The 13,946-nt window shown below is 43.3% G+C and overlaps 1 protein-coding gene across 2 annotated transcripts in view; it reads left to right on the forward strand.

The window, feature by feature from the left end:
- Positions 1 to 137: 137 nt before the first annotated feature.
- The window catches only part of XRCC6 (X-ray repair cross complementing 6), a 28,100-nt gene continuing 14,291 nt past the window's right edge, over positions 138 to 13,946 (forward strand). The window contains exons 1-6 of one of the 2 annotated variants that reach the window (XM_070411215.1): positions 138 to 210; positions 720 to 810; positions 6,358 to 6,470; positions 10,302 to 10,440; positions 10,691 to 10,945; positions 11,568 to 11,751. In XM_070411215.1, the coding sequence (XP_070267316.1) occupies positions 735 to 810; positions 6,358 to 6,470; positions 10,302 to 10,440; positions 10,691 to 10,945; positions 11,568 to 11,751 (767 nt within the window). In that variant the 5' untranslated portion in view covers positions 138 to 210; positions 720 to 734. Of the gene's footprint in view, positions 211 to 719; positions 811 to 4,899; positions 5,036 to 6,357; positions 6,471 to 10,301; positions 10,441 to 10,690; positions 10,946 to 11,567; positions 11,752 to 13,946 lie in introns of those variants that run through there. The other variant, XM_070411216.1, reaches the window with a different exon arrangement.

Here is a 13,946-nt window from a genome sequence, read left to right on the forward strand (position 1 = left end):
GGGCGGGGCTTCGCTGGAGGGGGCGGGGCTTTCGCGGAGAGGGTGGTGTGCCTTAGAGACTGGTAGGAAAAGCAGCTTGTGGGAGTGGGCGTGTCATTTGACAGGAAAAGTACGCACTGTGCGTGATGACGTAGGGCGTTGATTGGAAGAGAGACCGCGCAGACCGGCGCTCCACCTTCAGCCCAAGTCGACCTCTTCCTTGAGCTCGAGGTAGGCGGGCAGCTTCCGCGTGTGCGTGTTGCTGGCGGGTTGGCCGGGTCCCCCTCGCCTGGCTGCAGGGCTGTGTCGGCCAGTGGTGTGCGGCCCGAGTGTAGAGACAGCCTCTGGTTCCCGCTCCCGCCTCCCGGGGCAGGTGGCACGCGCGCGGCCTTGGAGGCCCGCCTGCACTTGAGACTCCACTGGGCAGGGCCGGCTGAGGACTTGAGGGAGATTTGGGGGCGGGAATCCCTCAAGTCCCGATGGTGCCCATGGTGGAACGGAACGTTCACATCCATCAGAGTGGCCACACTGAGCCCCCGCCTTCAGGGATAAGGAAGGCGAGGCTGCTGGAATGATGCCCACTCACCCCTGGGTCTCGGGGACCGAGAGCTCTCTAGGCAGCAGGATCCAGCGTCCACATTCCGCACGAGTAACCACCGGCCCTTAGAACAGATCTCAAAGGAATTGATATTTTTAGGTTTAAATTTGTTCGATACTGAACTTAACTTTCTTCCATCTAGTGACCCGTTACCAACATGTCGGGGTGGGAGTCTTTTTACAAAAACGAGGGCGATGAAGAAGAAGAGCAGGAGGAGGGCCCGGAAGCAGGGGGTAGGTGACTGTAACCTGTACGGCTGTGTGTGTGGAAGACTCTCCCTGCCTGTCTCTGCTGGGTGTCCTTTGCTATCTAGGGGCCTACTCTCCTCTCCTGAGGACCTCAGACACCCTTCTCCCTTGGAACTTTGCGGAGCTACCCGAGGCTCTTTCATTCACGGCCTGCTCTAGACTATGGGGCATTTCTAGCTTAAGCTTTTGCTGGGCGCTGACTGGTAGGTTGACATCTGTGGACTCCAATAAATGACCCTGAGCAGTGGTATGTTTTGTTACCTTAGATGGCTCAGCTAAGCCTCTTCCTGTTCCAGGAAAGTAGTTTTCCGTTGTTTTTGTTTGTTTGTTTGTTTTTTTAAATATATTTTATTGATTTTTTACAGAGAGGAAGGGAAAGGGTTAGAGAGTTAGAAACATCGATCAGCTGCCTCCTGCACGCCCCCCAATGGGGATGTGCCTGCAACCAAGGCACATGCCCTTGACTGGAATCGAACCCGGGACCCTTGAGTCCGCAGGCCGACGCTCTATCCACTGAGCCAAACTGGTCAGGGCATGTTGTTGTTTTTTTAATCCTCATGCTAGGTTATGTCTTTGTTGATTTTAGAGAAGAAGAGGGAGAGAGAGAGAGAGAGAGAGAGAAACATCAATCCATTTGCCTCCCATATGCACCTCAATCATGTATCGAACCCACAACCAAGGTAGGTATGTGCCCTGACCAGAAATCAAACCTGAAGCCTTTCAGTGTACGGGAGGATGCTCCAACTAACTGAGCAGCCCGTCTAGGGCCCAGGAATATAGTTTTACTCATCCTAGTACCTCAATACAAAAATGCCTTCCTATAATAATTGCAGCAACCAGAATAAACATTAGCAACGCAGTTACAGCTGTCATTCCCTTACCATAACCTCCAGGTTTGGGGGTATATGTTCAGCCAACACACCAACACATAGGACAAAGAAAGAGAAATAAGGGATACATGTATCTGTATACTATTTAGTTTAAGTCTGAAAACTTTAAAATGTTTTTATTAAAATTGAGAAACAGGAAATGTTGAAAAATGAGAATATTTATTATAATTTATCACCCTAACACAACTACTATTAGCATTTTGGCATTTAAAAAAAATATATATTTTATTGATTTTACAGAGAGAAAGGGAGAGAGATAGAGAGTCAGAAACATCAGTGAGAGAGAAACATCCATCAGTTGCCTCCTGCACACCTCCTACTGGGGATGTGCCCGCAACCAAGGTACATGCCCTTGACCGGAATTGAACCTGGGACCCTTCAGTCCACAGGCTGACGCTCTATCCACTGAGCCAAACCGGCTATGGCGCATTTTGGCATTTTGCATATTTCCTTCATATGCCTTCATTCTGCATATTTCCTAACTACGTATATCTATTTTTTCTTTGTATCTGAGTTTTTGTATAGTTGTAATCATAGTGCATATACATTAAAATTTATTTTTTAATTTTTTTGTTAATCCTCACTTGAGGATATTTTTTCCATTGATTTTTAGAGAGAGTGGAAGGGAGGGAGGGAGGGAGAGAGAGAAACAAACATAGATGTAAGAGACACACATTGATCGGTTACCTCCTGCATGTGCCCTGACTGGGACTAGGGATTGAACCTGCAAGCCAGGCACATGCCTTTGACCAGGAATTGAACCTGCAACCCTTCTGGTGTTTGGGCTGACGCTCTAACCACTGAGAACACTGGCCAGGGCTGGATATTTTAATTATTTTCAACTTCTTTTTTTTTTTTTTTTAAATTAAATCTTTATTGTTCTGATTACATTTGTTCCTCTTTTTTTCCCATAACTCCCCTTTTCCCAGTTCCTGCCCCACCCTCCGCCGTCACTCCCCACCCACTGTCCTCATCCATAGGTGCACAATTTTTGTCCATTCTCTTCCCGCATCTCCCATTCCCCTTCCCCGCCCCCCAAGAATAGTCAGTCCATTCCCCTTCTATGTCCCTGATTCATTGTAATCACCAGTTCATTCTGTACATCAGATTATTTATTCACTTGATTCTTAGATTCACTTGTTGATAGATGCATGTTTGTTGTTCACAATTTGTATCTTTACCTTTTTCTTCTTCCTCTTCTTAAAGGAAACCTTTCAGCATTTCGTATAATACTGGTTTAGTGGTGATGAAGTCCTTTAGCTTTTCCTTATCTGTGAAGCTCTTTATCTGACCTTCAATTCTGAATGATAGCTTTGCTGGATAAAGTAATCTTGGTTGTAGGTTCTTGGTATTCAGCACTTTGAATATTTCTTGCCATTCCCTTCTGGCCTGCAAAGTTTCTGTTGAGAAATCAGCTGACAGTCGTATGGGTATTCCCTTGTAGGTAATTGAGTCTCTTTCTCTTGCTGCTTTTAAGATTCTCTCTTTGTCTTTTGCTCTTGGCATTTTAATGATGATGTGTCTTGGTGTGGTCCTCTTTGGATTCCTTTTGTTTGGGGTTCTCTGCGCTTCTTGGACCTGTAAGTCCATTTCTTTCACCAAGTGGGGGAAGTTTTCTGCCATTATTTCTTCAAATAGGTTTTCAGTATCTTGCTGTCTCTCATCTTCTGGCACCCCTATAATTCTGATATTACTGCGCTTGAAGCTGTCCCAGAGGCTCCTTACACTATCTTCACACTTTCGGATTCTTTTTTCATTTTGCTTTTCCAGTTGGGTGTTTTTTGTCGAATCTTTGGTTTGATTCTTGTGCTCCTCTGGTCTGCTACTTGGTATAATATTCTTTATTTCAGTCCGTGTATGCTTACTTTCTAATTTCTTTATCGTAGCATCGAGGGTCTCATTAGTTTTCGTGAGGCTCTGCTCAAGTTTATAGCAAGCCCTCAAAATTGCGATTCTTAGCTCCATATCCTCCATTTCTGTCATGTTTTTTTGTCTCCGCATCTTTTATGCTTTCTTGGTGCACCCCCTTGTGGTCTTTGTGCGCAGTCTTGTTCTAGCCAAGCCTTAATTGTTGTAGTTAACACTAGAGGGATTTGACCATCAGGCCGACTGGCTGTAGGAATCAGCTGTGTGGAAAACTTCAGTCTTCTGGGGAGGCGCTAATCCAGCCTTTGCCTGAGGCGATCGGCAAATGGCTGTGCGCAGGGTTTGGGCGGGGCGGGATAAACAGGGCGGGCGGGCGGAGGGAGCAGTTATGGCTGCTCTCAGTCCCGTTCCCAGAGGCTCTGCTTCTCAGAACCCCGGCAGCCGCTGCAAACCTCGGAGAGAAAGCTGCCCTCAGGTTCCAACTGATGCCGGATAATCCCGCTTCTCCCGTTTGAGTCTGGGTCCCTAGAGACTCGCCCGGATCTGGAGCCCAGAGTCTGAGACTCACTCCCGACCGAAAACGACAACCGCGCCCTCAGCCACCAGCCCGCTTTCGCGCGTACCTCGGTACCTTTGTATTTTCCACACTGCGCCTCCTCTGAGCCTCGGTTTGCTGTTCTCTTTCCTTCTAGTTGTAGAGTCTCTCTTCAGCCAGCCTTCCTGTGGTTCTGGGTGATGTCCGTACCGTCTTTTAGTTGTATTTTTGAAATGGTTGTTTGCAGCAGCGGTCTCCGGTGTTTACCTACGCCGCCATCTTGGTCTATCTCTATTTTCAACTTCTTACTTTAATAAATAACATTGGGGAAAATTTTGCATAAGGGTTTTTTTATATATTATTTTCTTAAGATAGATTTTTTAAAAAAATATATTTTATTGATTTTTTACAGAGAGGAAGGGAGAGAGATAGAGAGTTAGAAACATCGATCAGCCGCCTCCTGCACATCTCCCACTGGGGATGTGCCCGCAACCCAGGTACATGCCCTTGACCGGAATCGAACCTGGGACCTTTCAGTCTGAAGTCCGACGCTCTATCCATTGAGCCAAACCGGTTTCGGCAAGATAGATTTTTAAGAGGTAGAATTTCCTGGGTCAAGGTAGAATTTTGTTTAAGGCTCTTGACACATGGTCATACTGTTTTAATAAAAGATGGTTAATGAAATTTATTGTATTAAGCAGCAGTGTTAAAAAAGGAGACCATCAAACATATGAAGAACACAAGATCACCCTTGATATAATCATGCCAAAATAAAGAAAACCGGCATGTGATGAAGCCTCTGGTCCGTGGTAGGAAACACAGGGCTATGTTAACCTACACCAGAAGAATGCAGTCAGCAAAATCCAGAAGGTGGAAGGCTGCACAAGACACAACATCCTGGTTCTTCAACAAATACATTGTGAGACAATGTATGGATGGTCTTTCTCCATTGTTAGTGGGAGTGGGGTTCTTGGGGTACCACTGATATAAGAATTTCCAGAGGCCCCTATGGGAGGATGAGATATGGTAGAAAGCTTTGTTTTTGTAATTGAAAGCTTTGAATTACATCCTTGGGCTTATAAAGTCCCATTTCCATTGGATTCCAGTCCTGGAAGATGTATAGCTGGGGATTCAGTAGAACTAGAAGCAAAGCCCACTTAATACAATAAATTTAATTACCCATCTTTTATTAAAACAATATGATCATATGTGTCAAGAGCCTTAAACAAAATTCTACCTTGACCCAGGAAATTCTACCTCTTAAAAATTTATCTTAAGAAAATAATATATATCCAAAATTTCTGTTCTGGTATGAAGCTGGGTCCAGTTTAGCATTAGTCTAGTTGCAATCTATTAATCCATTGTGTGTGGGGTCCACATGGCTGAGGCCCTTTGGGTGAATATAGGAATTTGAGAACCCTGCAAGCCAGGAGTCAACTTCAGCAAGCAAGAGCACAAAAGAGCAAGCTCCTTTGTTTAGGAGATTAAATATCTTAAAACTTCCCGAGCTTGCAGTGGTCACACCTACTCTGGCCAATGACCTGTTCCCAGGTGTGGCTGACAGACAAGCACCTTACCCGTTTCATCCAGACTTCATTGGTCATGCATCTAAACCGCAGCTTCCTGGTAAAGCTGCACAAATCGCATGCCCATAATATTTGGCCTTCCCTTTGCTCCTTTCCAGTTATTCATAACTAGGTTAAATGACAATGCTATCAGGAGGAGGCTCAGCATTGTAATTGAGAGGGAACATGGAGAGGGCTTCTGGGTGACTGGTAAGATTCACTGTGGGTAGTGGTTTTAAGGGTGTTCATGCTATATAATAAAAGGCTAGTATGCAAATTGTCCCCTTAATGTGGAGTTCAACCACGAGTTTGACCAGGGGGTGGGACTGGCCAGGCAACCACCCGTGGCTCCTCACCCCCAGCTCCACCCCCAATCGCTACCCCCCCTCCCCCGCACCCCAATTGGGGGCAGGGCCAGCCCACCAACTGCCCATGGCCCCTCCCCACAGGCTGGCCCCTCCCCACAGGCTGGCCCCGCCCGATAGCCCTGATCGAGGTGGGCCAGCCAGACCCCACCCCTGCACGAATTCATGCACCGGGCCTCTAGTCTTATAATAATTCATCAGGCTATACTTCTGCTTAATGGGCTTTTCTCTATTTGTTCTATTTAAATAATAAACATGATAAATATGAACACAAGGGCAAGCATTTCCTTCCTTTTTTTTCCCCCCTGTAGGAGAATACACATATTCAGGAAGAGATAGTTTGATTTTTTTGGTTGATGCTTCTAGGGCCATGTTTAAATCAGAAGGTGAAGATGAAATGACTCCTTTTGACATGAGCATCCAGGTAAGACTACCTTTTTATTTAAAACAAACAAAACCCCAAAGTATTAACACTACTTATAAAATATGGGCTCTGTGTGAAAATTTTGTTTGTGAATGATAAATGGTGGTTAGCCTCCCTGGATGGCTATGTGTAAAAGTGTGGCAGTGTTGGAGAAACATTTAATTCTGGGTTTGAACTCCAGACACTAGGAATACATTGCTCCCACCTTTGGCATTAGCCCTCATAGTAGAAATGGGCTGCTCCTTCTGTAGAGATGGGAGCATAGCGGAAGAGAGGACATTCCAGCAATTATTGTATGGAAATGAGTCCTCTTCTAAGTGATATTTGGAAGTTGGGTGTTACCTGTGGTTGAAAAAGATTATTACAACAAAAAGACAAAAAACCCAATTAAAAAATGGGCATAGGACTTGAATATACATGTCTCTAAAGATATGCAAATAGCCAACAAACACAGAAGATTCTGAACATCTTTAGTCATTAGAGAAATGCAGATCAAAACCACAATGAGATATCTCACCCACTAGGATGGATATAATTACAAAAAAAAAAAAAAAGGAAAATAAGAAGGATGTGGAGAAACTAGAAGCCTCATACATTGATAGTGGGAATGTAAAATGGATCAGCCGCTGTGCAAAACAGCTTGGCAGTTCCTGAGAATTCAATATAGAATTACAATCTGACCCAGCAATTCTCCCAGGTGTATACCCAACAGAATCAGGTACTCAGATTCTGATTCTGCCACTTAATAAACTGTCTGATGTTTAATGTTCAAAGAGTTGCCCAACCTTTTGGTATCTGTTTTCTCATCTGTGAAATGGAGAGAATAATAGTATCTTTCATATCACGTTGTGAGAATTAGTTTGTTTTTTAAAAAATATTTTTTAAACTTAAAAATATTTGTATTGATTTTTAGAAAGAGAGGAAGGGAGAGAGTGAGAGTGAACCATTGATTGGCTGCCTCCTGCCCATGTGCCCTGACTGGGAATGGGACCAGCAACCTTTCTGGTGTATAGGACGACGTTCCAACCAACTGAGCAACTGGCCAGGGCTAGTTTAGTTTTTTAAAATGAGGTGTAGTTCACATAACAAAATTAACCTTTCTAAAGTGTACAGTTCGAAGGTATTTAGTCATTCACAATGTTGTGTAACCACCACTTCTGTCTCATTCCAAAACATTTTGAAGTGGATAAACAAAATGCTTATACCTACATCGTAATATTACTCAGGCATAAAAAGAAATGAAAAAGACTGATACATGCCACAAGGTAAATGAGCATGGAAAACATGTTAAGTGAAAGAAGCCGGACAAATGAAATGTAGACTAGATAATCCATAGAGAATGCAGGTTGGTCGTTCCTAGGGGCAGGGGGGAGGGAGGAATGGGATGCGATGGTGTAATGGATGGCGTTTGCTGTGGAGGCGGTGAAAATATTTTGGAACTAGATGGAGGTGGTGGTTACACAACATTGTAAATTTACTAACTACTACTAAATTGCTCACTTTAAAATGATTAACTTTGTTATATGAATTACACTTCAATTAAAAAGGTCACTATTCATAGAAAAGAATTTCTAAACATTTATTGTATATCTCAGGTCTCATATTTTTAGAGTTTGGAACCAAACAAGCTTCTCATGTTCTAATTTGTATACAGACAGTTCTTGCATTTGGCAGATCAGAATATCTTGGCATTTAAAAACAGAATTAATAAAAATCAATCCTTAACTTTAAAACTTTAACCTACATCAGAGTCACCTGCAGGGGCTTGTTAACATGGACTGCGGGGCTTTTCCCCAGATTCTGTGGGTCTAAAGCCGGAACTAAGAATTGGCATTTCCAGTAAGTTCCCAGGTGATGCTGATGTTGCTGGTTTGGAGGTCACTCTTGGAGGAGCACTGCTTTAACCTTTTTGGGATCACGGCCCTCTCTTTACAATGTGATGAAAACTATGTCCCTCTCCCCAGAAAGACACACTCACAGTTCTACATGTAGTTTCAAAGGGTTCGAGGAACCCTTGATGCCTAAAGAACCCAGAAGAAAATGTAGTATTATGTAGCAAATAAGTGAGACATTCACAGATGAGCATAGTCAATATATAAAAGCCTAAGCGACCAATGACTGAACGACTGAACAACCGACCAGTTGCTATGACACGCACTGACCACTAGGGGGCAGATGCTCAATGCAGAAGCTGCCCCCTGGTGGTCAGTGCGCTCCCACAGCCAACCTCCTGCAGCTGGCCAACCTCCTGCAGTCCCTCCCCCAGCCAGCCAGCCCTGATCAACCCTGATCTCCGGCCAGGCTGAGGAAGCCCTTTCGTGTATGAATTTGTGCAGCAGGCCTCTAGCGCAGCTGTGGGCAAACTACAGCCCGTTTGAAATGAATAAAACTAAAAAAAAAGACCGTACCCTTTTATGTAATGATGTTTACTTTGAATTTATATTAGTTCACACAAACACTCCATCCATGCTTTTGTTCCAGCCCTCTGGTCCAGTTTAAGAACCCATTGTGGCCCTCGAGTCAAAAAGTTTGCCCACCCCTGCTCTAGAGTCTAGTGTATTTGATAAGAAGCAATGAAAAAACGTTTTCTGTAATTCGATGTTAGTTTTCTTTTGTGTGTGTTTTTATTTCTTAGAGTCTATAAGAAGGCCTCACCAAGTTTTTGTAAGTATTTATAAACTGCTCAAAAAATAGATGGAAGTGTTTGTAGAAATGACTACTTGCCTGCAGATTATTGTCAATGAGTAACATACTGTAAGTTCTGCATTTAACGAGAGAATTGCTGTGGAGGAAGGTTGCTGAGAAGCTCAGGCAGGACATGGAGGGGTCACCATGCTGGCTTATTCCCCAGCTTTGCACATTCAGAAACTTAATTTTGTCAGTGTCCCCAGAATTAAATAGGCTGCCAGGACAGACCAACTCTTCAGAGGCACCGATTGACCAGGTGCTGACATTAGTTTCAATAGGTAGCTAGACCTCTCCTGGTATACTGATGTTTTTAATTGTGTAATTAAGCAAATTGTATTGTAGAAAATGCTGTTAGTAGTTATGCCTTCTTTTCCGGTCACATATACTTACTGTTAGCTTAAACCTTTTATACACGTAATTATTTTATAAATGTAGATTCTGTTTCTTAGTATCAAGCTACTTGAGGAAAGATCAAGTGACCTGACCAAAACCCAGCCAGTTAGTGTGTGACATCAGTGAGACTAATACCCAGGTTTTCTGATTCCATTAGTGAGCTTTTCCCATATAGCAGTTTCCTCCCTGAGTATATACATGCTTTAAATTTCTGACTTCTTACGGTAAGGACTGCTTATACTTCTATTATATGCTTACTGCACTCTGCTTTTTTTTTTTTTTATAAGAATTTTTTTTATTTTTTTTTATTTTATTTTATTTTATTTTTATATATTTTATTGATTTTTCACAGAGAGGAAGGGAGAGAGATAGAGAGTTAGAAACATCCATGAGAGAGAAACATCGATCAGCTGCCTCTTGCACATCCCCCACCGGGGACGTGCCCGCAACCCAGGTACATGCCCTTGACCGGAATCAAACCCGGGACCTCTCAGTCCGCAGGCTGATGCTCTATCCACTGAGCCAAACCGGTTTCGGCAGCACTCTGCTTTTTGTTATAGTGTAACATATCTGCCCATCACTCTCACTGATTCATGAATTTCCTGGAGGTAGAGGTCATACCTTATTCTAATGCCATGTATACGTTCAGCAAATATATATCGAGCACCAATGTGTGCCAGGCACTGATGGAGTTTAAGTTTAGTGGTAAGTAGTTGAACATTAATTGAATTTTTGTTTTTATTTTTCCAGTGTATCCAGAGTGTGTACACCAGTAAAATCATAAGCAGTGATCGAGATCTCTTGGCAGTGGTGTTCTATGGTACCAAGAAGGACAAAAACTCAGTGAATTTCAAAAATATTTACGTCTTACAGGAGCTGGATAATCCAGGTCAGTGTTTCTAAGATGAACTTGTCCCTTACGTGTTTTCCATGAACAAAGCGATGTGGAGAAGGCAGCAGATGACACCTTCACTAAGAGTATGCTTTCCTGCACTAGGGGGCTCTTCTTAGGATGTGTACTTTTGCTGTATGGGTTAAACAGCTCGGTGACAAATGGACCTTAGGCCCTTCCATTGGTCTTGTAAAGGTGTCCACTGACACTGACTTTTCTGCCCATTTGACTCCCTGTCTCTGATCAGGTGCTAAACGAGTGTTAGAGCTCGCGCAGTTTAAGGGGCAGCAGGGAAAGAAACATTTCCAAGACCTGATTGGCTATGGATGTGACTACTCACTAAGTGAAGTGCTGTGGGTCTGTGCCAACCTCTTTAGTGATGTCCAGTTCAAGATGAGCCATAAGAGGATCATGCTGTTCACCAATGAAGATGACCCCCATGGCAATGACAGTGCCAAAGCCAGCCGGGCCAGGACCAAGGCTGGGGATCTCCGTGACACAGGTCTGTATTTCCCCCGTTCTTTTAAATTGGCACTTAATTTTATTGCTTCTGTATAGCTGATGTCAAACATTTGCTTTTCACCATTCAGAGTAAAATGAAAGAATAACATGCAGCTGGAGGAGACACTTGTGTAACATTCCCAGTGAAAATGGGCAGGCCATTAGCAGTCTAAAGGACTCTACTAGAGCAAGATTTTCTTGATTTTAATGCTACTGTGAATGGTAGTTATTTGAATATGTTGTCCGAAGTCATTATACAGCTGGCTCCCTTAGCCACTTTCTCTGATTCCCAAAATGTTAATAATCAGCCTAGTTCTTTGGGATCTTTATTTATTATTTTTAATTTTTTTATTGATTTCAGAGACAGGAAGGGAGAGAGAGAGAGAAACATCAATGATGAGAGAGAATCTTTGATTGGCTGCCTCCCTCATGGCCCCCTACCAGGAATTGAGCCCTCAAACCTGACCAGGAATTGAACCATGACCATGTTCAAAGGTTGACGCTCAACCATTGAGCCACACCAGCCAGGCTCTTTGGGATCTTTAAAAAGCATATTTGAACTTAACTGCAAAAATGTCTTGCTGAAAATTGTTTCCCCTCACTTGTGTCTGTCCTTGCCCCAGGTATCTTTCTTGACTTGATGCACCTGAAGAAACGTGGAGGCTTTGACATATCCTTATTCTACAGAGATGTCATCAGCACAGCAGAGGATGAGGACCTAGGAGTTCATTTCAAGGAGTCGAGCAAGCTAGAAGACCTGTTGAGGAAGGTCCGAGCCAAGGAGACCAGGAAGCGCCCACTCAGCAGGTGGGCACTGAGCCTGCGCCAACTGCCCATAAGTCCTCTAACATCATCAGTAATGCATAGCTTTGATCTCCCTGGCTACTTAACTCTGGGCGGTGCCTCGGCCTCACTGTGTTCCTCTAAAACAGTGGTCGCCAACCGGTGGTCCATGAGGTCCAAAAGGTTGGCTACCGCTGCTCTAAAAAACGTGCTTGATTTTAGGATAGCGTAAGTTATTTGCTTTTCTTCCCTTAAAAGAGCTGGTATATTTTTTCAAAATAATGCAGCCCCTGCCCTGACCAGCGTGCCTCAGTAGTTAGAATGTCAGTCCCTGTACTGAAGTCTTAGGTTCGATTCTCACTCAAAGGCACATACCTGGGTTGCAGGTTCAATTGATATGTCTCTCTCACATGGATGTTTCTCTCTCTCCCTTCCTCTCTTCCACTCTCTCTAAAAGTCAATGGAAAAAATATCATCAGGTGAGAATTAACAAAAAATAACACAGCCCCCCACTTTCTTGGGGTAAACAGTTGGGGCCTAACAGTATCCTCAGTTGCGCTCACTAGTTTATCGCCTGCTTTCTTCTCTGTAAATTGGGGATAACAATAGTACCTGGTATAGAGCAAAAACTCAATAGATGTTAGTTGTTAGCTTTATTAAAATTCTATTATTCTGATTTCTTATAAACTTGAGACCAATAGGAACCAGATAGTTAGATTGCCATCTTTTCTTTTTTTTTTTTTTTTTTTTTTTGGTTTTGTTAATCCTCACACAAGGATATCTCTTCCATTGATTTTTTAGAGAGAGTGGAAGGGAGGGAAGGAAGAGGAGAGAGTGAAGGGGAGAGAGAGAGAGAGAGAAAGAGGGAGGGAAGGAGAGAGAGAAAAGCATTGATGTGAGAGAAACACATGGACTGGTTGCTTCCTGCATGCCTCCAGATTGAGAACTGAACCCGAAACCCTTTGGTGCCCAGGCCGATGCTCTAACCACTGAGCTCACTGACCTGGGCAGATTATCTCTTTTTAGAGAACTTTGGCATTGGAATCCTAAGGGCTCCTTAGCATTTCTTGAGAGCATCAGGCTTTCATTTTTGACTAGTTTCCTCAATACAGGGGAATATGACCATTGGTGGTTTCTGAGCAGTTTTCAAGGGATTATTGGTATTCTACTAGAGCAGTGGTTCTCAACCTCCCTAATGCCGCGACCCTTTAATACAGTTCCTCATGTTGTGGTGACCCCCAACCATAAAATTATTTTCGTTGCTACTTCATAACTGTAATTTTGCTACTGTTATGAATTGTAATGTAAATATCTGATATGCAGGATGTATTTTCATTGTTACAAATGGAACATAATTAAAGCATAGTGATTAATCACAAAAACAATATGTGATCATATATGTGTTTTCCGATGGTCTTAGGTGACCCCTGTGAAAGGGTCATTCGACCCCCAAAGGGGTCGGGACCCACAGGTTGAGAACCACTGTCCTAGAGGATGCATGGCATTGTAAGGAACCACGACCCCACTCATTGCTGCAGTTGTAGTGTTGTCATTGCTACCCTTTCCCCCTAGGAACTGCTTCTCTTTCCTCAAACCCTGTTACCTCTTCCTCCTTTCTGAAGTGACAGCATGTTGTTACCACAATTTGGAAACCTACTACAGCAAGCATGTCAAACTTGTGGCCTGCGGGCTGCATGCCTCCTTTATTTGGCTCAGGTTAGCCTTTGAGTTTGACATGCTGGTACTACACATTTTGGTGAGGATGCATAAATTAAAGGGAGATTGCTTGGATTCTAGTTCTGGCCCCTCTGCTGTGTGGCCCGAGGCAAGGCATGTAACTTCTCTGAGCCTCAGTAAAATGGGAGCAAAACTGAGAGCTCCTTATAGGATTGCTGTGATGATTAAATGGAATAACCTAGGCACAGTGCTTGGCACATGGTAATTATTATAAATGTTAGCTATTCTTACTACTTTGTGGTAGAGTTATTATAGGATACTTGGTATGAATAATACATTGGAGCTGTTTGAGGACTAATAATGCTTTAGGCCGAAGACCTAGAAAATTATTACACTTGTTCTTGCTATAACCAAATAATAAAATTACTTTATTGCATGTTTATTGGGTTCCAGGCATTGTCTTAAATTCTTTGTGAATATATTAACTTATTTAATCTTTAATGACAAGCCTTTGAAATAGATTGAAACCTGCCCATTAATAA

Source organism: Myotis yumanensis, unplaced genomic scaffold (genome assembly GCF_028538775.1).
Source record: "Myotis yumanensis isolate MYYU_CA2020_CCGP unplaced genomic scaffold, mMyoYum1.0.hap1 SCAF_3, whole genome shotgun sequence".
Taxonomy (NCBI): Eukaryota; Metazoa; Chordata; class Mammalia; order Chiroptera; family Vespertilionidae; genus Myotis; species Myotis yumanensis.